Below are 27,022 nucleotides of genomic sequence, written 5' to 3'. Positions count from 1 at the left end.
TAGTTTCCTATATTTTAGATATATAATACTAAATGGAGTGTGATACTCCATAACCAAGTGCATATGACGTAATGCTAAACAAATCGATCGCGCTGTTGCTCTTGGCTTGCTCGAGCGTAAAATGAATGATCTCTCGAAGATATCACATGAAGCTATTTATTACTTTCCCTTCCTTCCGTCAGGAAATAAAATCAATAATTAGGAGATGATTCCATTTTGATTAAAAACTCGAGGCAAGGTGTTTTATTGTGAGCCAACGCGCTCGATGCATTAATTCCCGCGCCGGCACCAAGCTCCATTTCTCTTGTGAGGAGGGCGTCTTTGAGAGGACTCTTTAAACATCCGATAATTCAGTTAGATCGGACGAGGGAGATAATGGGATGAAAGGTTAAACAAAAAAAGTGGAGTGAAGGGGAGAATAATGGCTAGCTCTCTGGCTCCCGCCCTCCCTCCCTTCCTCATCCTCTAACCGCGCCCCCGTCATTGGGGAACAATGGAGGTGTGAGCAAGCGCTATAGGCGGGATGGAAGGGGGAAAATGGGAAGAGGGAATGGAGTAAGGGGGGATCCGGGGGAAAGGGGGGGGAGAGCAATCGAGAGAGGAACGGAGGCGCGAAGAGATGAAATATGACTTGGTCGGATTTTTTATCGTCTTTTTTCCTTCTACGAAAATGGTAACGAAACGAAGTATACCTCTAAGTGAAAAATACTGAGTTGCGCGCAGGTTACGATGAGTGCCCTCTCTACGTATTTTGAACTCCTGTGCTCCGAAAGCGAAGTTGGAAACTGAGAGGACATGCCGCGGGGTGCAAGGAGTTTACGAGGGCTGATAATGAAGGGAAATGAAATAGGACGAGTGAAAAGAGGCGCCAAACGGAAATATAAGGAGATTAGGTTTCTTTCTAAACTAATTAGAATAATAATAATAATAATAATAATAATAATAATAATAATAATAATAATAATAATAATAATAATAATAATAATAATAATAATAATAATAATAATAATAATAATAATAATAATAATAATAATAATAATAATAATAATAATAATAATAATAATAATAATAATAATAATAATAATAATAATAATAATAATAATAATAATAATAATAATAATAATAATAATAATAATAATAATAATAATAATAATAATAATAATAATAATAATAATAATAATAATAATAATAATAATATTATGAATAACCTCCTGAACAAATACGTAAATTGTAATTTAAACAAAAAGGCATTGATAAAGAACTCCTCAATCGTTAATATATTTCTAAAGTCATATTCCTAGAAATTTAAGTCTAGGAACTTCTCAGTCCTGCTACCATATAATCTACATTTACGTGAATACCTTGCGAGCCACCGGAAAGGTGTGTAGGAGAGGGTACGAGCACAAGATGGGATGGCTAAGGGGTTAGGCAGAAGAAGGATGTTTAAAGGGTATGATAAACGGAAAATAATTCCCAAAAACCTATGAAAAGACTAGCAAATCCATACTATAAATGCTATTGGAAAACTTAGTACCTGACAATTGTTAATTTCACTCACTATAAAAGTTCTCGAGTACACTAAAATGGAGGGATTTTTAAAATACCCAGGTGATCATTAGGTAAATGCAAATTATACTCCTTTAGAGTTTCATATACTCGCACGCACAAATTATTCATGGATAAAACACTGAAAAGCACCAACTAACGAAGAAAAAAAAGAGTAAGAGAAACGCCTCTATTTTAGAAAATCTAACAAGTAAGCGTATTATTATCTAATCCCACTCCTCAAAAATTCTCATTTAATCAAAATCAACATAAGAAATGTGCTGCCTATTACTTATAGATATACTCTGTGAAGGACAAAATACCTTCAACTGAAGTCGCTATTTTGCACACAATAGAAAATACTGACGGATTCATGGTGGTTCCCTCCAAAGCATTCGTGCAATATCAGATGAGTTGTTGCAGTTGGCAACTTATCGGAAGCCATGTGTTCAAATTTCGGCTTTATACCAATGGACAATCCCATTTAAGTTTACATTTTTCCTGATTTCAGAAGTTTATAGCATTTATAGGGAAAGGAACCCCGACCTGAATGCGTAAATTTGACCCGCCGCACCATCGTTCTCGTTGAGCTCTACCGACAATTATGAAATTAATTTTCCAAATTACCTCCTTGGTAGGTTAGTCCTCATCAAAAATGAGTTACTGCATAGCTAAGCGCTCATATAGAGTATAGAAACATACAAAACCTTCCAAGCAAATTTTAAACAATAAAAAATAAGTGATAGATAATAATTTAAACTAAAAATGAATTCAATATGTTCTCTATACTTATGGAAGGAAACTCAATTCGAAATACACCTGATCTTCGATCTAATGTTTGCCACTTGACTGGGAAAAATTCATTCAGTTTTTTTGCAGCTGGGATTACATAGTTTTTATACAACATAGCATGCCCAAATGTACTGGTGTTCGGTTTTTTTTCATCAATCCAAGTTGCCAAGCAAATGGAAATAAGCACAAAGTCTATAACAGAACTGTAGTGGCTCCATAAGCATAGAAACATTTTTCTGGAAAAATAAATGCTTCTGCTAATAGAAGTAAGCCAAGCTAGGGTAAGTAAGTAAGTTGGTAAGTTTTTATTTAGTGTTATTACCATATCTTATCCTTAATATGCGTTCCTTCATTTACAAATGCAGGACATTTATAATGTGTTACCTTCCCATTACCGTCTGAGAAATGGATGCATGCACTAACATTCATTTCTGAGAATTATGTCAGGAGTCACGCGTAAGGGTTCAGGTTCAGGGTGAAGTGCGAGTGCTCCAATCAAGTAGGGTTGGTGAGTTCTCGCTAATTGCCCCACTAGGTCAAATGCCGCTCGGCCACCGGATGAAGGGATGAAAAATCATCCCCTAAGGGCCGCTTTTACTCTGTGAAGCGAATTGATGATAAAACTTTTTGCACCTTGGCCTGCATGGGATTTTATGATATAGTCCGGAGTACTATTTCATCGAATGAAGAATATAATGGGGAGGTGAGGAGAACGTTTGCAATTGTTATTCTGAGTACTGAGCAATAGTTTGGCGCCTAAGTTCACCTCGAGAATTCATTCTCATCACGACTTTATACCGATATTTGCTATGAAATATTAGTCATAGAAAATCGGAGGATAGTTCCAATTATATATATATATATATATATATATATATATATATATATATATATATATATATATATATATATATATATACATACATATTGATATTTTTTGTGACGAAAAAAATTTAATGCATTCATCGTATATTCAAGAAATTCTTAATTAACCACATGCACGCGCGATTGATACCCCAAGTGTCAGCCTGCTGTACAAAATCGCCAACCCCACAAAGTTGCTGTATAAATTTAAAAAAACGCACACCAATAAAATTCACAGAACCCCTCCCGTGGGGAGTGACAGCTAGCATCTCGAGTTCCTGAAACTCTGAAAAATATTGTTTTTCAGAGAACCTGCCAGGCTGAGTAAATTTCCAAGAGATGCATTACCCGCGTAAAACCTAGGGTCAACAGGAATGAGTTTAAAAAAATGTTTTCAAGTAACACCGTTTTCCTGGTTAAGAAATAATTGACTTATTATACACTAATCCGAAAACAGCACTTTGGCCTTTACGTAGAACTTTTAACAATGTAACTATAGAAACAATTACAAACACCCAAGCCCTAGATAGCATAAAACCCACCTAGGTAGTTGATTTATGAAGAGACTCATTAGACTTTCGTTGCCTTTCGCTTCTCTACTTCCAGCTTTATCGTTCACAACTCTTTCTTCTGAGTCTCAAGCCTTATGAATCTCTTTTTCAGTGTCTTCACTACTTTCCTCAAAATAAGTTTTATCTAGAGTCATAAAATCTTTTTAGTCATCTCTTACCATCTATTCTTTTCCATCAATCATTGAAGCTAATTTTTTTCAATTTCTCTTTGCATGTAATTATATGGTTTTCACATTAAATCCGGTTTTTTTCATTTGCAGTAGATTTTGATTTTGACTTTTGACACCATCTGCGTATGGAAACGATTTCTCTAGTTTTAATTATTTAATGTCAGTAATTGATGTGTCTAAGAATCTGAACCATAAATTGGGATGTGTTGAATATCCATTATCATTTTCAAATTTGTGTTTATTTCTGATGGCATAAGTAGACAGAGTATATTTCTCACTAGCGTTTAAATCGATAGTACTATCCTAAAAATTCCGGTCTCGCGCTATGATGCTTCAGTATTTTTCTAGAAAATTAGATTCTAAACTTGCTCACCAGACGTGGGCAGATGAGAAAAATGATATACATGTATTTTGAAGAAAAATGTACTCTAGCCAATGGTTTACATTATTACAAATAATTGAGTTCTATAGGGATATTCATGTAAGTAGAAAACTTAAGGAAGGAAAGGGTAGATGAACGGCCGAAATATGATTGGTCTAAAAGATCAGAATGGGTGTAGATAGGTGAATCAATGATGATGATGATGGGTGGGGATGACACAAGGAGATTGGAATTTCATGTCCATGGTAGGTCATTGTAAACATGGTAGTAAAGGAATCGGGAAATATTTGTCATTTAGGACATTTTTTGCCACGAGTGTGAAAGTTTTAATCAATGCAAAGCAACTAATTTTCGAATTTTTTCGCTACTTGGCGATTTTGAGAATTCACGAGTCGCTACTCTGGACTTTTGAACTTACGTATACCTCAAAAATATACAATAGACCTTTTGATCCTTGTTGATCAATGGGAGTTTCCCAATGTATCTTTATAACGGCCCGAAAAAGGATACGATTGTGTTTTTGATGATATTTTGAACGAATCTTTTTTTATCAGCAACTATCACCGAATGAAGATTGTATCTGTTCTCATCAACTGAACATACTTATGCATCCCCCTTTGCGTGGCCAATGAAATACCTTTATTTCGTTTATTTGGAGTTCTATATTTGTTGACATATGGGAATAACTCGGGGCAATAATAAAACTATTAAAAAGTATAAATGTTAACAGTAAAAGCATAAATGTTACCCTCATCAGTATAAATGTTTACTTATTTGAGAAATGACAGTAATTCCATCAATAAAACCAATAAACCAATATTTCAAAGGTGTATACGAGGGTTACCAGTTATATTTTGAGCCTTGACAACCTTAAGTGCTCAAGGCGCCATCTGAAACTTTGACTCTTTTAACCCTGATATTTTTCAGAACATTTGGCCGATTGATCATAACTTGTGTGGTTTGCAATGACCCGAAAATTTTGTCCCTGCGAAAAAATGCAGTTAAGTCGTCAGCACTTTCGTGCGATGATTATTTGCGACTTTCGACGTGGATTATCAAGACAGGAGTGTATCGATCAACTTACTTCCACTTAAAATCAGTTGTTGTGCCAGAAAACATGGTATGAAAACATGGTGCTGTGCTATAACTAGTAAAAGAAGGTCGTCATGTAACTTATCGTGAGGTTGAGGCATCCTAGGAGATTAGTAGGACGAGCATCAATAAGATATCGCATGAACATTTAGCTATGAAAGCATTTGTTCGCGCTGGATCCCACATAATTTGACAAAAGTTCAAAACGATGCTCATGTCAATTAGTTTAAAGATATGCTCAACGAATAAAATAGCGGTGAATCAAAAATTGTGTAAGGCATCCAAACAAGTGACGAATCTTGGATCTATGCTTAGGAGCCCGAAACAAAACAGTAATCCACTGTATGGGTCTTCTAAGGCGAGCAAAATCCGACAGAAGTGATTAGTACACGAAGCACGTCGAAGACATGATTGCCTGTTTCTTCGGAATAACAGAAAATGTGGCAACCGTATCGTTAGAGCATCGTAGATGAATTCTGAATGATACACGAGCATTTGTTTGCCAGAAGTGCTTGGTGAAATACGAAAAAAGAAGCGGCAACAAAGGATCATTATTCATCATGACAATGCAAGCTCTTACAGATCGGCTGAAACAGCTACCTATTTGACTGGCCAAAACTTTGAATTGGTGAGCCATCCTCCGAGCAGCCCTGATTTAGCACCAAATGACTTTTTCTTATTTCCGTTTATCAATAAAAAATTGCGTCGCGAACGTTTTTCGGCGCCTGAAGAAGCCGTTGATGCATTAAAAAGCTATGTTTTGAAGGCACCTCAATTAGATTGGAAAAAGTGTAACGAAAATAGGTCCAAGCGCATACAAAAGTGCATTGATTATCATGGAGAAAACATCGAAAAACAATAAAGCCATTTTAAACAATAAATTACTGTCTTTTCATTACTAGGTTGAAAATATAAAAAGCAACCCTCGTATGAGTATAATTTCCTATCCCTCGACATTGAAATATTAACGCATAAAATTTTTTTTCTTAAGCCCGCTAAGTACAAGACAATATGTGAATAACGTATTGTACCTTCATAACTTAGTGGAGTTGGAAAGCTCGCAGTTACGTTTGGGCATACGCAGGAGGGTTCGGGTCTCGTATCACATGTTTTTCTGTCATACAGCACAAGGTCAATATTATCACAAAATATTTGTTGAAATTTCCATATTTTTTAATTTAATTTTGTGATATTTGTTTCCAAAATTTTTGTTATAAGATTTTGTTACTTGTGTTGACCATTGTAATAATATTCTTGATAATATTATTATTGCCTCCACTGAAAAGGTAGACATTTTTATATATGTACAGGTATCCAGTTATTTTGTTCCTTCTTTAAATTGAAACCAACTCAGTCTTTTATTGAGTTTTTTCGACTGTACCACCCGGAAAACCACATTAATCAAGCTTCGTAATTAATATTTGTGGTCCCTATAAAAAATTTAGAGTGCACGTTCACTTTCCTTTGTGATACGGAATGTAAAGTTACCATGCCGTCTTTCATGTGGTTGACATGATGTATTAAGGTTGCTGCGGGAGGATTTTGATGGCATGTGGAAGGAAATTGTGTTTTGATATTCTTTGTGGATGTCATGCGCGTAGGTCTTACAACGAGAGTGATTATCATTTTTCCCGATTTATGGGTGAACTAATCTTTGGGCGGATGGTTTTAAAGTTACATGTTGAATACTTGGAAATTGCATGTCAAAACACAAATTAAGTCGTCAGCTTAGCGTAAGCATATTCTTGACAAATAGAAATTGGTAACCACCTATTAATTTGTTGACAGCTATTCCATAAAATTCTGTTCTTAATTAGAAGTGCCTTTGAATTAACGCCTCTTTATAAGGTGTTTATAGGTGATATGAACAGGTGCTTATACTTGTGTTTAACTTGCACCAATGGAGGATAATTTTTAATTAGCTAACTTTCATTATTGACAAAATTACAATTTTTTGTTATATTTTTACCTAATTCATATGATATTTTTGGAGATTTATCTGTATACTCTCATGTATCTTTGTATCTTCATACCTTCTAATTGAAATTTATCTTTACCCTCTTAGAATTTTTTTTCTTTGTTGTTTGTACAGTAGTTGTGTTGTGATTTTCGGTACAAACATTTACTACCACATCGCACCAGCAAACGCGACTATAGAAGTAAGAAATATGTACATACTGATGGAGAAAGGTTTGATACAGTTTTTTTACAGTTCATGCAAATGTGGAAAAAGCCTAATTTAGTTAAAGAGCATAATATCATGTTTGTTTGAAATATTTTGCGGGTATTATTGTTTTGCAAATGCTGTCTTTAGAATTTCTTGTCCCTTTAGTCCTTTTCTGATTTTAACCCATAAATATTTTTAATACGTTCGAGATGTTTATTAATATTAAATATAGGCTATGAAAATATCTTCACTTACGTGCATATGATCATAAAAATAGGTCATCGATTGAATGGCCTCAGCATTTCATTGTCTCCTACGATAATTCATTCCTACTTACATGCATGTATTCTTCTAATATATTTTATCCACCCATTTTCAAAATACCTGTTGATGTAGGACAAAATATTACTGCTATAACGATGTTTATTTCTGGGATTTGAAAAATTATGCAGATCCGTGAATCTCGATGAATTGCCGTACACATTTTTGGAAAATATTCCCCCAATGAAGACTTAAGCTGGCCTAATTTCAGGTTATTTATTGACCTTGATACCATAGAGAATATCTTACACTCTCACTAAATAATAGCGGCACATTTAAAACGATTTATTTGGTCAGTTCTGACCTCTTTGAGACTATTCTAATGTAGTATGATTTGAAAGCGGTGCTCCACTGCTGTCAATGTAGTAACTTAGCAACAGCTTTATATTTACACACTACAAAAGTGTGCTGACGGATGAGGCCAATGGAAAATTCACAATCACGTCACTCATTAGTGTCTTTTAGCTAATATCCTTCAGTAAATTGAACGTAGTTTTTTACAGTAGCAGCTATTATAGTAGTTCTCTGGATTCATTAAATGCTGCCCTGTTTGAAGTCAAGATTTACCGCTGCGTTACAAAGGTATCAGTAGCAAACATTAGTAATTTCTTAATCTGGCATTGCCACTTCTCACCTATAATTTTACCTGATACTCGGAATAATTTATCTTTTTTCAAACTTGACTGATAATGTGTTTTCCAAATAGAAGGAAGAGTGAAAACATTGGTATGAGCTGAGTAATGACAGATTCTGTGTTTCTCTTTGTTGTTTATTCAAGGGCTCTCTAACAGATAATTTAAAGGGAAGGGTTAACGAGAAGGCAAATGATATGGAAATTAGAAAAAGCTGAAAGAATATCCAATAAATTTTCAAAAAATTCTTAGCAAAAAGGTTAAAGCTTGCCGGGATAATTTGAAAAAAACTCCGATTCCCTCTCAACACGAAAGTAAGCAAGAGAGTGAGGTTCGAATTCATTCGTGACTCGTTATTCGAGTAACCATCATTTCATCAGATGATCCACCCACCCGTATGAACAATGAAGAGAGGTTGACTTCGGTACGAGAGACTTCAAACGATAAATTATTTCCACTAGCTTAATTCACAAAAGCATTAAATCGCAAAAAAAAACAAATGTGGGATGAATTTCCCCTAGACTTGTCAAAAAACTGATAGTAAACTGATGCGTGTTTCATTAATTTACAATTTCTTTAATAAAGACGGGGTGTACTAGGTGCTCCTGGCACATGACTCCGTTGAGACTCGCAGAATATTTTATAAATGTAACGTGTGTGAGAGGAAAATGAAAAAGCTACCCTTTCAAATTAATGGATTCACAAAAGGCGTTATTAGAGCGGTACGGTGGCCCCGAGTTTCTTCATAGTGGGAGTCCAGAAAGGGGTTGATTGCTGGAGGCGCTGACGTGGCTGGTTACACATTTGGGGACGCGGGGTACAAGCTTGAAGAGACGCGCCAGTATAATTGTAGTGCTGTAATTTTGCGTCTCACATCCAATCCTGCGGTTGCTGGCCACGAACCTAATGACGGACAAATATTTCAAACCTGCTTGTTAATATCTCCTGCTAGTTTTGAAGACTCAATACGGACAATTTAAGTGAAAGTATCAAAAATAGTAATAAGTTGGAAAGAAGTTATTTTAGTTTTTATTCTGTAAAACTATAAACCCCTCTAAATAGATTATCGTTATAAAAATTACGGTGTTAAATACTGAAGAAGCGTCAATATAACTTCGTTTTTTGAAAGTGTTTAGCATTTGCGAAACGTTGCCGCGAATTCTATAGATTTCCAATTTTCAATCGCCATTATTTTATCCATTCCTTGTACAGGAGAGAGTATAATTTTTAATAAAAGAACTAACTTTCGAATATTTACGAAAATGTATGCTTTGTGGTCAATTGAAAACGTTTTGACTAATTATTTTACGATGACTCAATGGAAGTGTGCATGTAAAAGGTTATTCATGGTCATTTATTTATTTGAAAGCATACCATCTGGGATAGTTTTCGGATGTGCCCAAATTTTGCATCCAATTATTTTTTTTATCCTACTCAAGACACAAAGTGACCCCACACCAAACCTGAAACTCTCTTCTAAATCTACATAATACCCCACAAGCCGCTGGAAGGGCGTGTGGTAGGGGTATTAGGTCACCAGCTATGCATGCATATTCATTCACACCTCTACACATATCAGTTCGCTCATGCACTAGAACAAAGTTAATCACACGGGAGAAGGTACTTATATATACGGCTGTTCAACTACAGGATATCTTCAAATAATCCGGGAAAAATGTTTGAAATAACGGGTCTATTAAAAAAATCATGCAGTAAGTAAACTAAATATATAAACTACCATTACTAAAAGCCCCTTTTGCGCCTTTCCCATCAATTAATCTTGCAAAGTCGTCAGTATTTTAAAGAGACTTAATAAATGCATGGATTTCCATTGATTATTGAATGGTACATTTTTTTTGCTACTAGAAGGGTTAGAAAGATATTGTTGTACTGGCCACGTGGAAGTTTCAGACTCGCGGTCGTTCAGTTGATCTCTATGGAGTTCCGAATTGCCTACATTTGTTTTTTTTCGAGTCATTGCAAAATGATCCCACGACGTGATCCACCGTGAGATGCTGCCTCCTCACGATGGCGTCACCGCCCCAAGCGGAGGGATATGAGTTAGGGCTTAAAGGGGTGACGGAGTGAGGTGTGGAGAGGGTGATGGGGCGGAGAGAGGGTGAGGGGAGTAGTGGAGGAGTGGGAGACAGATGGCAGGACACGGGAGGGCGCCCTTTCATTACAATCCTCTTTCGGCTGCTTCTGAAGGGGTTCAACAGCATTCCCTCCCACCACACCATATCCTGAGGGCTTCCCGCTTCTGAACAGCAAAACGTACGAGGAGGGCGAACTTGGCATACAAGAAGAAACCTTCCCTTCGTCCCGGGAGGGTGGCTAGGGGTGAGAGAGAGAGAAGGAGGGAGGGAAGGAGGGTGCGGCAGAGGGAGGCGTTACTTTTCGGACGAAGAGATGCAAATTCGGTGTAGGAACCCCGGTGTCTTGGATCTCGTCTCCACAACTTCTGCTCTGCTCTTCGGATAACTCGAAAGTGGCTCGTACCCCAGGAGAAGTAGCGAGAGTTTTTTTTTTAGCGGGCTCTAATTTTCTCGGATAGTGTGCTCCGAAAATCATTTTCCAGAGAGATATTTATCTTGCGGAGATATTAAACATTTTAAAACTAGTAAAAATTAGTCAAATATAACGGAAAATTAGTGGTAAATATAGAAAAAATATGTTTTATCATCCAAAGTAAAATGTTCAAACATTAAAAAGGCTTAGAAAAATAAATAATGAATGAAACTCAAAATCGGAATCATCGTCCCTCCCCTTGGCCAGCAACCTTGACGATGAAAGAGCTCCGGAGTTCCGATGACAATTGTAGTTGTACTGGCGGGATTAATGATAATTGCTCCTAGAAGTATCACCCACGCCAGAGAGGTCGAAGGGTAGGAGCAAGACGAAAAGTCGTACCGTCTGTTCCTTAGTGAGGCTGCTGTAAAAGTGTCCGACTCTAGTGGGGCCATCGAGTGGTAGTGCCAGGTAATAACACTATTGAGGAAAGCAACGGTAAATCATTTCAATTATTGATTCCAAGATTTTCGTAATAGATAGAATAGAGAAAATGAGTCCTGGCGCCAATGAGACGCGGCTCAATCGGACGTATGTCGTGCTTGACCGCGGGAGATTCCGCAGTCATCATCTAATAAATTTGTTGCAAAGCTCCAAAGGCCTTTCCTGGTCTAAGAAATGGGACATCTTTAGATTTCGTCGATAGGTAGGTTTCCTCGATAGCTTAATTGGTTGAGTAAGTTGAAGGCCAATGGTTAAAGACCCGTCAAGGCAATTTTTTACTGCTTTTGACCTAGACCAATTCACCTTCCCCATCAATCCTAGTTTTCCATTTGTGTGCGCTACTATCCATTGTCATTATTTTTATTGATGTGATTGTTTATGTATTCATATACATATATAAAGATAGAAGACTGTAAAAGAGGTTTGAATGTTAAGCAACGAGGAAAGGGCAGGAACAAGATAGACTTATTGAACAGGTTGAAGGAAGGAAGGAAGAACTAAGAGATGAAGAGAGACTTGATGTTGTGTAGGTTGCTGGATTGTGTTTTGGTAGGAGTCACAAAATATTTATTTGGTAGTTGTGTCCATCCAAAACCTACCTTAACTGGCAGATTGCTTAATAATAATAATATATATTTATTTATGTTTATATATAAATATATTCATTCACATGGAAGTAGATATAAGGAAAAGGGATACGAACACATATAAAGGAGGAACACAAGAGACGTGAAGAGGGCGGAATCGAGCAGATCACAAGAGTAATGTTCGAATTTTTATCTGGCTCATGTGGCTCATCTCCTTCTTCTGGTTATGCGTGCCGCGAAACGCACAGTTCCTTTCCTTCGTGACGTTGTATGATTGCTTTCCTACTGTCCTTTCCTCTTGGTTGTCATCTATTTCTCCTTTGGTGGGTGAATCAGCTTCTTAATGCCACCTCTTGGCCAAAGAATTGGGGCACTTATTTGCATAAGCCCCCCGCAGATTTAAGTGTAAATTATGTTTCTTTGATAGCTCGAGTGTTTGAAGCATCGGTCCGGCAAGTTAAAAGGTCCGTGATTCAAGTCCCGGTCAAGGAAATATGTGTACACTTGTGATCAAGCAGAACACATATGAATACTTGTTCACCATATGGCAGGTTTTCATGTATGAATATATATGTATATATATATATATATATATATATATATATATATATATATATATATATATATATATATATATATATGCACAAACACACTCACGAGAGCGATTCGAAAAGTAAGGTCTCCTATTTTTTTCATGAAAAATAAAATTTTTTCTCAACTTTGTGTACATCGTAGGAAAGGCAGAGCATTTAGCTATTTTTCTACATATTCACCTTGAGCGTCAATCACTTTTTGCATCCTTGTTACCAGGTTTTTAATACCGGCGTCACACTTTTCTCCCGCCGCGTCACGAAGCCAACTGACGAATGAATGTAATTCTTTCCAAATGGCTCAAAGCTCCGTTATCGATTGACCCACTTCAATTTTATTAAATCTGACGATGATTAAAAGAATCGAAACCTGGCCCGTGGAGAAAGAATATTGGTGAAGAAGTGTTTCTTTCTTATTCTCTCTAATACAATGAGGAAGCGATATGCCTTTTCTTGTAGATGTCTGAAATCTGAAATTTAAGTGCTTGCTCCCTCCTGATCCCAAATACGTAATCCTCGTACTTACTTTTGCCATTACTTTAGTGATTTTATCGCATTAAAAAGTTCTAAAATACATTTATGATTATAATAAGCGAAAATTTCAGAATTTAATGAACAAAAGTGAGATAATTTTTGGATGTGGTAAAAGATTAGCTGCAAATGCACTCAGATAACTCTTCCTTAAAGGTCACCGAGCATTGGATAGTTTATTCTTCGAAGAGATTGCTGACATTTCAGCGGAGTCAGAGTTATTTCTGAGGAGAGGAAGGAACCCGGAGAGTGCCTTTGAATGGGCCGTTCGATTTGAACAGATGGAGTCGGACGCGAAGCGCATGAAGCAGGGAGCCTAAGGGGTCCAATTTTTGCCCTGCCGTCTCAGTGGTTAATAGGAGGAGGGCGCGCGTGGTCTTGACACACGCCAGAGTGTCTAAGGCTGAAGGATAGTCAAGGTGATTGTGAAAGGGAGAGCGGAATGAAAGGAACGGGGATAAGGATGAGCGAGTGACGAAGGAAGCGGAGAGCTGGGTGCGGGCGGTCAAAGGAGTAGGACTGTTCAATATTCGCATTTAAATATCACTTTGCTATGCAAATTGTATTCCATCTTGATGTTGCTATACGCCGATCAACTTGGCGATATACTTGCGAAGGTATATCGCATTATGGCACATAATTCCTCAAGATCTTGAATTTCCAAATATATTACATTTCGTATCATATCCTATTTCAAATTTTCGCATCGTATCGAGCTACTTATGGTATTTCCTATCGCGTAATATCCCTTATAATATTAAAATGAATATAACAATAATACAGTGGTTCAATATCAAATACTGATATTAGCTGACTATCGTCTCACTCAATCGATACAACGAAATATCTCGCAGTCGGGCGAAGAAGGTCGAGGAAGGGCGGGAATTAGTGCGCTGGAGGCGAGGAAGTTGTATAGGGAGGAATCCAATGAGATTGAGGAAGGGTGTGGGGGGAGCAGGGTGGAACAACTTCGTCTGCGATGGAGAGCGGGGTTAACGGAGGAAAGGCAATTAAAACGGAGTTAACGGAAGGGATGGAGGATTGCGAGATGGGTCATTGGAAAGCACGGTAGAACTCACAGGGCCCAGAGAACTCAATATCAAGCGATTACAAGGGAGAGGTACGGTATTATTAGTAAAGACATGCAAAAAAAATTGAATGAAAACCTTATAAAACAGGTGCAGGAGCAATATCATGTGATGATTACCGAAGCAAAACGCCTATTAATTTCGATGTAATGCACGGCTAACAGTAACAACTTAGTGGAAGTGGTCATGTTTAAGTTCTATCTTATATTTGCAAAGAAAATAAAGCCACCTCATTTTTACGACTGTTCACTCCCTATTCAAGTGCAGTTATTCTTTTCATAGCACTATTTTATGCCGAGACTTGTCCTCACATGCATCTACAAGGTCTGTCCCAAAAGTAGTATGACTTATTTTTTCCCGGATAGACGGACGGGCGAGCGACGGTTCCTCCGGATGAGTTCGAGGGAGGGGAGTCTCAGGAAAGGTTGGAGACCGGTGGAAGTTGGCTCCCACCCTTTGCGGATTATTCGTTTGCGAAAACTCTATAACGAGACATCGTTACACTCCGTCATGACCCGGTTTTTGGAACAACGCTACGCGTTCCAATTTTGCGTTAAACTGTGCAAGCCCGGGAAAGACACTCATGGCATGCTCAAGGCAGTTTATGATGATATCTTCATGGGCAGATCGGGTGTTTTTGAGAGGCCAAAGTTGTTTCCGGAGGGTAGAGAAGACTCCGAATGTTCAGGATGACCTTCGACTTTAAAAATTGACGTAAATCTTGCAAAGCAATGGCTTTGTTGGACAGCAATCGCCGATTAAGTGTTTGTATGGTTTATGATGTACTTAGCATCCCTAAAAGTTATGTGTATCGACTTGTGACAGAATACGTGGGCATGAGAAAGGTGTGTGCAAAGTTGGTGCCGCGAGTGCTCTTGGACGAACAAAAGGAACCTCTCCGTTGATCTGCCAAGATCCTATGGACCACGTAAATGAGGATCCAAATTTATTGAAAAATGTCCCACCAGACTTCTTCCTCTTCCTTACCTCAAATTTATGCTGAAGGATGTCACCACGACTCGATGGAAGCGTTACAACAGGCCGTGTCGAGGGAGCTTACTAGTATTTCGAGCACCACCTTCCACAACACTTATGAGGCACAGAAAACCAACCCACTGACAGTGGTTTTTGGACGCACAAGGGTGCTATTTCGAGGATGTTTGAGTGAAATTATCAATTACTGCAATATATGATTTTAATCGACACAATCCTACTACTTTTGGGACTGACCTTGGATGCCCTCAGAGCTTTGAGTTAAGCGTTTGCGTCCTTCCATCTTCAAAGAACCTCCTAAAGAGTAAACGCCAGTGAATCGTAATCACTAATTTGATGTTCTCAATCTGTACAGTTTATTTTGTTTTTTTGAATACCTCTAGAATAATTTGGAGGTGAAACCCGGTTTCCGATTGCTTAATCCTAGTCCAAGCTTAGGATAATTTCCACCGCATGTTGACATATTTCATCGCAAGGGCTGGCTCATAGAGGTGAGACTAAATTTTTGATATTATTTAGCAAGTTTCTACTTTAACCAGAGTATATGTATTACTGTTTTAGCAAGTATTATTTCGCTGGAATATCGTTGAATTTAACGAAAACACAGATTTTTAGGTCCCTTGGGCACGGTCATCACCGCTTCCAGAATGACTGTATTTGATTTGCGGACACAGAAACTCATTAAAACCTACGTTCTGTGAAAAAAACATACTCGTATATACTATGAGTGGACACGCTGTTTTTTTTGTCGCAATCGAACCACCGGAAGTTACGGTGTTTTCATTTTTCCAATATGTAGTCGTAGCGTCCCTTCAAAAAATATTTACAATCTGATACCTATATTCAGTAAAACTGATAAATTTCCTTAAAGAATTCATTTATTTGTCTCATTTGAACATAAATGCGGTTAGTTTTGTGAGACCTGACCGGTTTAACCTATAAGGAAAGGATAACTTTGATCCTGTTTGATATTTACTTTATATCGTACGAATTATTTATTAATTGTTTGTTTTTTATGTGGATATCTTGTTTATTTTGTCCTAACATTTAATATTCAAATCTGAGGGCGCATGACAGAACTAGCTATTGTCACTCACGGTCCTCTGTCAGCGTCGATTCTCTTCTCTAGGGTGAACGTCAAATCTTTGGCATAGGAAGATAATAGATTTCCGAAACACTAAGTCTTGATGGAAAATGTGTTAAGAAGGATGTCTTCGAAACTATTTCTTTATTTTCCTCTTATTGAGCCGACCCTAACAGTATGGAGCAAGTAATGGCTTGGCCGCGTCAGCTTTATTTCTTAGGGAGTCTAACAAGCACTATTATCCATGGGTGATATACGTAAAGAGTGCGTGCAACCGGCGGTGTCAAACAAGTGGAGTTTCACTTGGTAGGTACGAACAAGATAGGGCGGATATGGTAGACAAACTAATGTCCTTGGAGAGCAGAAAGGTTGACAAGATCAGTAAAACTTTGGGTAACAGGAAGGAAGTGAAAGATGACCACCCACCTCTCGGGCAAGGGCGATCGATGGCGAAGCGATTGCAGACCAGGTTGTCTGAAACGTTGACACACGTGTAGCAGGTGACACCTGGAAAGGATATAAAGAAAAACGATTAAGAATCGATGATTAATGACCCCGAAATGAGAAAATTATGGATATCTTGAGAATAAATTATCTAAATTTTCATAACATAGAAATAATCCTTCTTCGAGGAACATCAATGTATGTTAAGGTACGAAAGTCGCAAATTGCTATATGCAAAACAGATTTAGTCATCATGCGTGAATATGGGTAAATATGCATGTATGTATGTGTATATATGTATATAATTATTATTATTATTAGGTAATCTACCGGTTAAGGTAGGTTATTGGAAGGACATAATTACTAATTAAATAATTTGTGACCCCTAGAAAAACACAACATCCTACTTTACATCAGGTCCCTCTTCAGCTCTGAGTACTTTCTTCCTCCCTTCATCCCGTCCAACATCCCTATCCTGTTCCTTCGCTTTCCTCGTTTGCCTAACATTCTCCCCTCAGTTACAGTCTTCAACCTCCCGCTGCCGGTCAATACCCCCTTCAGCCACTTTTCCTGCCTCCATAGGATTGCTCCCAACAAACCCCTCTCTTCGCCCACCATACCAAGTATTTCCTCGTTTGTTATACACATATATATATATATATATATATATATATATATATATATATATATATATATATATATATATATATATATATATATATATATATATATATATATATATATAATTATATATATATATATATACATGCATGCATACATACATACATATTTACCCATATTCACGCATGGTAACTGCACCTATGTACATCTGTTTTACATATAGGAATTTGCGACTATCGTAGCTTAACATACATCAATAACCCTCGGCGAAGGACTATTCTTATTAATGAATAAGAAGTAATTCTTATTCATTATGAATCGTTTCCACAAAGTGACGGCGGATACTATACAGACTATTCTTATGTTATGTATTATATATATGTACAGGTATATATATATATATATATATATATATATATATATATATATTTGCACATACATACACACACACATAGAGGTACATTAACGTATCTCTGCACGCACAAGGATACGAACACGACCGTACACACATAGAATCAATAGAACGTGGCCGTGAAAATTTACAACGCACACTTATTAATCATTACACCTACAAGTCGCTGATTTTAGACCATTGAACCAATTTACCCAGTATGTTTGTGCTATAGCAGAAATATTTATAGTTTATCATCTTGGTGTGCTATAACTTGACCATTGAATGAAACATGGTATTATTCCTATTGAATTTAAGGCCCCATCGAAAATTAAAGATACAGTTTTCTCAGTTGAAGTTTCATTCAATTCATCAGGTTATGTAAAATAAAACGGGTCCTCCGCATTTAATAACTAAGTGAAATGCATATGTTTTTCATTTTTTGGACAATATACGGGACAGGTAATAATAAATGAATCAGAGGTATCGCATTCTTCGAAAAGTACTAATAACCAAACATCTTCCAATTTATTTATACCGTAAGCGTGAGACAAAAAAAGTCTTTCCTTCTTTAAAAAATTTGTTGAGCTCGCATTTCATGCTACGATTTTTTTTAAAAAAGAGTGAACATTTAAAAAAAGAATTGAGTGTAAAAAGTGTATTGCATAAGCGTTACATAATACGGGTTTCTACGCACTTACCGACCATATTTAGAGACAAGTAGAAGCCCGTTTATTCGTGGATAATAGATGATGGAGTAATAATTCAGACCCGTAATTTTTTCCCATCGCTAGAACGGAGTGCATTAGTAGATGGTGGCCGCTCCTTGCCCGATATTTTCCTCATCACTTGAGTTATTCCCAACTATAAATTTCATGAACCCGGGAGCAGTATCCCTCCCTTTCCCCTTCGTTCCCCAGAAGCCCGGATCGACCCATGCTGCAGATCCTCGATGGAGAATATGAGCCCTGGGACAGGGAGAGGTGGGGCGGGCGAAGGGAAAAGGGTCTGCAAAATTCGTAATTAATGAAACTTTGCGGGCGCCGAGGAGTTCTTTGCCGTCAATTCCGATTTCCGTTTGCGAATTGCTGTTGTGTGTTCCCTTTCACTAGTGTTGTTTTTCTTTCGTTTCGCGTTCATTAAATAGTTAGTGCACATATAGGTGGCAGCTCTTGTGAGCATTTAGAGCATAGATGAACAGTTTCCATTTAATTCTTTATATCATATCTTTAAATTGAACACCACTGTCGATAGTTTCGAGTTACAACTCCGATCCGATTTGGATTTGATTTTATCACATACTAATTTCGCCGATTTAGCACCCAATTCTGTGAAATAATTTGATGTATTTTTTTAACTAGTCGCTTGAGAAAAGAAACCACTAGAATTCCTTTGTTCATTGTTTCTACTAACTCCAAATGCCGCTGCAAATGGTAAAAATAATTCATTTCAGATGTTTCTTTCCCGCCAGAAAACGACTTAGACATCTTATTTTTAGCTTTTACATCACCATGGGGTTCTCAGTATTCCTAAAATTTTGGCAGTATTTCTGCAATTGTTTCAAGTGATATCAGTTACCCGTTCTTCTACTGCAACTCCCTTATTTAATAAATATAAAAGAAGGAGATACATTAGAAAACACAGACGAACGAATAAGATTCTTTGCGTGGAAATAAGATGAATGCAAAATACAAAGTAAAGCGAGTAGACAAAAACCAATTATGTTCGTTCGCAGGTTTCCGCGGCGATGAGTAGGTGATTTCCCGGTATTGGCGCCGGATTTTTCCTATATAAGACGGGACAACAAGCTTCTTTTCATCCTTGACCTGAGGACGCCAGCAGGATAGCTGGCGAAACTGTTGTCCTTTTGAACGACATACGCGGACGCAGCCCGAAAAATGTGGAAATCAAAAACCAATTATATCGGAATTTGACATAAAATATTTGGCAAGAAAATCTCCTATAGGACTGGGAGTAAATAAATGAGGACGTCACGTGGGAAAAGAACAGTTTTGGATTCGGAAGGTTTACGACTGTGGAGATACCAACTCGCACGCCTTGAGCACAACCATGAATCGGAGTTAACAGTGGCCCGAAATACCGTGGCATAAACCTACAAGAGATATTACGTACAAGCACCTTAATGAAAGTTTTCTCTGGTATTTTATGCTGTAGCACAAGTGAAATAAACTCAATTGTAGTCTATATTGCAAACACGATATTGATGTGTCAAAATATTATATTATTTAATTTTTTTTAAATAGGCTTCGTGTATTTGTATAATTTTATTCATCATACGCGAGCATTTGAGACTTATTGAATTTTCTTAAATTATACTAAAGTATGTAAATTAATAAGAGTAAACTTAATGTTTGTAGTACTATGTTTAATGTTGCTAAAATTAGAGGTAACATCCTGTATGAAACAGAGTTCCGTTCTCGTAGTACCAAAACAATTTGGGACACTCGAAACAAATATGTATTCAGTCCAACTCTTGCAAATAAAATATGAGCGCAGTACTTTCTCAATTTTGACAAAGCAATCTGGAAATGTATCCCAAATCACCAAAGTTAATTATACAAGTCTTATATGCAGGTTTTACTACGGCTTCAACATTAAATTGTAATTGGAATAAGAGGAAGATATTTTGGGACATTATGAAAATATTTCTTTCCCCTTGCTTTGAAGCAGATGAGGATAGGAGTTTGCGAGCGGTGATGCGTAGCGATGGGGTGGGTGTGGAAAGGGGAGCGAAGGGATTCTTTGGCTGATGAGTCCAGGGGTTGGGGCGAGAGAAGGGAAAATATTAATCGCTGAGGAAAATCCTGCTCTCAAAGTTGGATCGATGCGTAATCCCCGAAAAGTTTCGGTCTCTGTGGGCTGGAAAGTCTTACATATCGATATTTTTTGCTATTTATATATAGTAAGAAAAATTTTCCTCGGCACGACGACTCTGGGGACCTTAAACTCGGAAGTGCTAGCTACTGCTCGCAGTGATTACCTTAGCACTTCTATTTATTCCATTTTATTAATCATGCATGTTATTCCGTGGAGAGATCATGACTCATGAGACCAATGGTTCTAAGTGGTTCCAGTAAATGCTACTGATTATTCCTTGAAACCTAATGTCTTTGCAAAGCTGTGAAATTTTCTGAAGGTGCTGAATCCTGTAGCGTTAATGCTTAAATCATTTAGAGGTCATACCGCATTTTGAGATTATCTCTCCTTTCCTATTCCTTCGCCCATTCACGGCCCCTGTAGCTGTTGTAGTTTGGATGAAAGAAATAATGACGTGACTTCTCCATCTGCCATATTAGTTTTCTTGTTTGGTGCGGTAACAATAACAAAAATAATATTATTTTTTATTATGGAATAGAGTTTTATTTCCTTAAAACATCGTTTTAATCGAATCTGTAATGCTTTAATATTGCTAAAAACAACCACTAAATTACGTTTTCAGGTGCTATTTATACATTCTGAACTTTATTAAAATGCTATGCCCAATCAATGAGTCTAATGTATTCATGTCGAACATTTCTTGAAGTTATCGAAGGGTTTTTAGCGAAAATGGGCAAAGTGTTACCGGATTCAACTTCCATTTTCGCAGTACATTCATTATTCTACAATAAATTGGTGGATTGGGATAAAATTTTCTTTTATCTATATATATATATATATATATATATATATATATATATATATATATATATATATATATATATTCAACTATTATAAGGGTAATATTAGCCGGATCTTTCTTCTTAGATATCCTAGTTAATGCATCTTAGCGATACAAGTCAGGATATTTCTCTCATTGGTGATTAAACTCTCCATTTAGGACATGGAAGGGTAGCTTAGATTTAAAATGAACTCTCTATCATTTTTCCCGTGCCTCCTAGGGTATTTAAAATAACATCATCAAAAATAAACAATTAAAAATAATTGCAGTAAAGGAATATCAATTTTAAAAATATTTACAAATGGTAATATTTACGTTAAATTTAAAGAATAAATTGATGGGATGGATTTTATAAATTAATCTATTAGATATTGTTAGTGAAAATACGTTTGCACAAAGTATACCAAGACCAAAGTGAGTAATAGGAAAGGCCGCAAGCTCCACGCCTCTGATTTAGACCAAATGGACGGCCCACAAACAAACTAATCACGCCGTCAGTTGATCGCTAAGACGGGAGGGGGCGTGGAAGTTATAAATGCTCCTCAGTGTGCTCCCCTCAAATTAGTTAGACGATGTGGGCTCTGCGGCCAGGCGGTACCTCGTCCGTGGGTGTAAAATCCAATTCCATATTTGTGTGCTTGTTGTGACCAGGCAACATCTTCGCCTTTGAGTTCAGAAGTTTGCGAACCGTGTTCCCTCTATTCCATCCTCGGCACCGAATAACTTTTGGCACGGATCAAAACCGTGTAATTAATTATTGATCGCCATTTCCGACGTTGAAAGGGTATAGGATGAGAAATTCGTTGATATATATTTCGTTGGAAACGGTCCGACCTCAGCTACGAAGACCATCGCAAAACTGATCTATTGAAAGGCAGGGTGGAAGCCGCATCCGAAAAAAGCTACTTCTATTTCTATTTACCTATGGAAGTACATAGATGTTTCCTTAATTATCTGTTATCAATTACCCGCCTCTCCCTCATCCTCAAGATCTTCTGATTAATACATCTAGAATACGATTAAAGCATAGACCTTAATAACTGAATCCTATGTTATTTAATTGTAAAAGGTCTATCCAAATAAATTTAGCCTACTAATAATTTTAATATGGATTAAATAACAATTAATTTTACTTTTAAAATTTTAAAAATATATAAATTATTTATTTAATAAAAAATCGTAACATATTCAACTATTCCAGAAATGGAAAATCCTAGAATTAGGCGATTTTACAGGCAAGGTTTGCAAAATTATGTTGAGGTTAGTGACAGTAGAGAGAATATGAGGGTAGAGGGAATAAAATAAAATTAATATTTAGGATACAATAAATGTAACCAGCAGTAAAAGGGATTGAATAAAATATAATAAAAGGAGATCCTGAAGTTAAAGCTACTGACATACCCTCGAAACAATTAGACGATATAAATTCAATTCTAGTTCAAATTAAATTCTAATTTGCTTTTAACCGATACGCATGGTGATAGTTATTCTTAGAAATCTTGAATTATGAAATAAAAGCATTTCATGACAGTAATCACTTGCCTTCCCAACTCTCTTTCTTTTTCCAGTCTCAAAAGTTAAGATTTTACCTGTGTAAAAGTATGACAATATTGGTTTTCCTCAATTCCATTCATCCTGTATCCCGAAATTCCTTGGCAGTTTTTTTCTTAGCGTACATGTATTCATTTATTAATTTGACTTCAAGACCCATTGCCGTTATTATTTTTCTAGATTTCAATTAAAAATAAAAGTATATGATATAATTCTACATTTTTCACCGTTATTTTACACTTTTATTTGGTAGTCTAAAATTTAAGGTAAGTCATGAATGGATTCAGACTGTACCCTCCTATATTTATTAGCTTCGTCCAATAAGACATCGCCTGATAACACACACTGCATTAATTAGTTCTTCAATTCCGCAATATCCCATCCCATTCCGGCCAATCGCTATTCTTTTCCTCCTCCTACCTCGCTTGCCTAACATCCCTCCGTATATTAAAGTCTTCAGAATTCCATCACCAATTAAATTCAATAAATGCCCCAATCCTACCTTCTTTGGATATTACCTAATAGCGTACTCTCCTCCCCCACACCTTCTTTGGATATTACCTAATAGCGTACTCTCCTCCCCCATCATGTCTACCACTTAGTCTGCTGTCCTATCCGCCTATTTCACCGTTTCTCAAAATCCTCCAATCTCTTTAATTGACGTATCTGTTATCAATTCCCTCCTTGTTGCGAAAGCTTTTTTGCTGAATTCAATTATTTTTCTAATACCCTCCTACAATGAGGGACTTCTCCCAGGCACTTCCAAGGTACGTTAACTGTTCCTGCCCCTCTAACTTTTACCCTCCTATTTTGATGCATAATTTAGCTTCCCTGTACTAAACACCCTCATAACCTTTGTTTTTCGTAGAGTGATTCTTATTCCATACCTATATCACACGCTCAGCAATGATTGTCCCCACCTTCGACCAACTGACTATCTAAATTTTGAGCATCTGCAACCCCAACTGACTTTATGGATTCCCTGCGTGAAAGTCATGGATCTTAATGAACATCTGTGTCTTTTTTCTCTTCTTGACACTGCCGATTCTCAGCCTCTATCTGCCACGATCACATCAGCAGTTTAAGCCGTGAGAAGGTTACAAATAATTTTGCCAATTCCACAAATCTCCTATATTTTGTAATATATTCATTATGTCTTCACATTTTGTGCTACAAAACATCATCTCAAACTTCACAAGACAAACAGAAACTGATTTTACCCTACATAAGTACGTTTTTATTAGTTGCATAACCATAGCCAAGATACCACGCTTCTCCTCATATCACTGCACGATGCTTCTCTTCCAGGCTCGGAAGTAATAATACTACAAGGAATCAAATGCATATAAAGCCTTTTCTCTATCCTCAAATAAATGATCCTGAGAAAAACTTAAGCTGTGTACGGAAACAAACTTAGTGTTCTTTAATCTTCACATACGGGTATGGCTGCTTTTTCCTTTTTTTGGAATGAGACTTAGCAACAATCTGAGTAAATCTTCCCCCCAAATTCTTAACTCATACAATCTAGGAATTAGTCCAGGAAAATGTTTCCATGCACGTTTGCCCAAACGTTTCATTAGTTCTACGGGAATATTATCCATCCCCACTGTCACATTTGATTTAGTTTCCATTAATTTCATCAATAAGTTTTATTGCCAGCCCTCTCCGAGTCTCTTCCCCTCTGCTGCATATTACTCTATAACTCTCACTCCAGTAATCCTCGCTATCCTTCTATCTCACCTTGCTCAGCCCAAAAATATCAGTATTTTTTCTCTCCATCTCCCACGGTGTATTTGCTTGGTTCTCTGATTTCAACATAACGTTTAAAGTCTTTATTCTAACCATATCGGTCTTCTTCCGAGTCTTCTGTACTGCTGCTGTTGCTTACGCTTTGCAATAATTCCGTGAGATGTCGACCGCGGAGGCCTGGCCTCTTTTGATATCTGATTGACCCAAGTTCCGTAGCCGCCAGTACTCATCATCTCTATGATGCTAATTGTAATAGTCTTGGGATAAGTAATTAAGGTATTTTTCGTATCACTCCTCAACAATGTTTAAACTTGACACCATTTTTGACTGGGTATTATTTGTTACACTATCTTTCTTCTGTAATTATTTTTTCTTATCCATTCTATCTCGTTCTAAACCTTTTGCCCTTAGGTAATGGCTATGGCAAAACCAGAAACTAATCTATTCCTATTTATAGAATGGTTTAATTTGCTAAGTGGTTATGTAAACATGGATTTATCACTCGATTAATCCCGAAATATCTGTAAATATATAAGAAATCATTGCAAATAACATATACTATATATTGGGAATGCAGTCAAAATAGGTCTGTATAAATGTTGAGAGCTTTTAATAGCTTTGTTAAAAAAATATCTTGTAACATTGTTTGATGTGTTATTTATCTAATTTTAGAATCAGTAGTTATTAACTTTAAAAGATTGAGGCCTGGAGGACTTTTGATTATTCACGATTAAAATCAAAACATATTTTAACGCTGGAATGAAGATGTTGCAATCATTAAACCGCTAGAATAAGAGACAATAGAGAAATAAAAAATTAATGGATGGACACGAATCGGACGAAATGGAGTATGCGTTGTAAATATTAAAAAATGTTAAATCTTTGCCACCAATACTTAAAACAACGTGCAGAGATAAATCTGATCTTCTGTAGCCATTACGCTGCGATGGATAAATATCCCCCACCCCCTGCCAGTCATAAATTATCGTCTCCTGGAATAATGGGCCGGAAAACAATGTGGAATGTTTTAGTGCGAGGCTATCACGGGAGACGATCTACCTCGGGGCTTCCTTAATAGTCGGAGTCGGTGCGCGCGTGGAGTTCCCCTCTCGGCATTCTGGGGAGGAGAGATGAATAAATGCATGCATGCATGCATGAACGTGCGGGTGGGCATCTGTGTATTCAGTTCCCTAGACGGCGAATGCGTTTCACAACTTGGGCTCTCGTTGATGAGGGGCAGGGGAAGGACTTAAGACGCAATGTTGGATGGGGGAATGGAAGCCTGTGCCCCTATCTCCTTGCCCCTATCTCCTTCCCCCACCTCCCGTGCGAAGAATCATACCCCGAATACATGAATAATTCTGCGACACCCCCACAGACGGCCGTGACCTATTTTTCTGGGAGAAAGGTCGTGCAATATATTGCATATATATATATATATATATATATATATATATATATATATATATATATATATATATATATATATATACTATAGTATAATATATATAGTACTAGCGAACAAAACACAGAAACACGCAAAAAAGAAAAGAAATTCACACGTGTGAGTTTCTTTTATTTATTCTGTGTTTCTATGTTTTTGTTTTTGTTTGCTAGGGCTAACTTGATATATACTGTTATTCACATTCGTGAGACTTTCACATAAGTTATATATATATATATATATATATATACACATATCTTCGAAATGGAACGCTCTTCGGCGACGTACAAATATATAAAAACACAGATGTTGATTTTTAAACCATAGAAACACAAAGAATGGACACTCACATATGTTGTTTTGACGTTTCGACGGCATGGCCGCATCATCAGAACCGTCGAAACGTCAAAACAACATATGCGAGTGTCCTTCCTTGGTGTTTCTTCGGTTTAAAAATCTAAATTTGTGTGTTTGTATATATATATATATATATATATATATATATATATATATATATATATATATATATATATATATATGTGTGTGTGTGTGTGTGTGTGTGTGTGTGTGTGTGTGTGTGTGTGTGTGTGTGTGTGCCTATACGTACATAACACTTGGGCGGCACAATAGAACGCAAAATACAAATGGAAGACACGTCACACTTTAGAAAGATAGAGTTTTCGGCCTTCTTCAGGTAAAACTCAGTGAGAATCAATCACTT

At 36.9% G+C, this 27,022-nt stretch overlaps 1 protein-coding gene across 1 annotated transcript in view; it reads right to left on the bottom strand.

The window, feature by feature from the left end:
* The window catches only part of LOC139699970 (uncharacterized), a 223,038-nt gene that overhangs the window by 120,795 nt on the left and 75,221 nt on the right, over positions 1-27,022 (bottom strand). The window contains exon 2 of the mRNA XM_071598376.1: positions 16,849-16,929. Within this exon, the coding sequence (XP_071454477.1) occupies positions 16,849-16,929 (81 nt within the window). The remainder of the gene's footprint in view (positions 1-16,848; positions 16,930-27,022) is intronic.

The sequence above is a fragment of the Hetaerina americana genome, unplaced genomic scaffold, assembly GCF_022747635.1.
Source record: "Hetaerina americana unplaced genomic scaffold, ioHetAmer1.1.p SCAF_10, whole genome shotgun sequence".
NCBI classification, from domain to species: Eukaryota; Metazoa; Arthropoda; class Insecta; order Odonata; family Calopterygidae; genus Hetaerina; species Hetaerina americana.
This window is presented reverse-complemented; position numbering and strand designations above follow the sequence as displayed.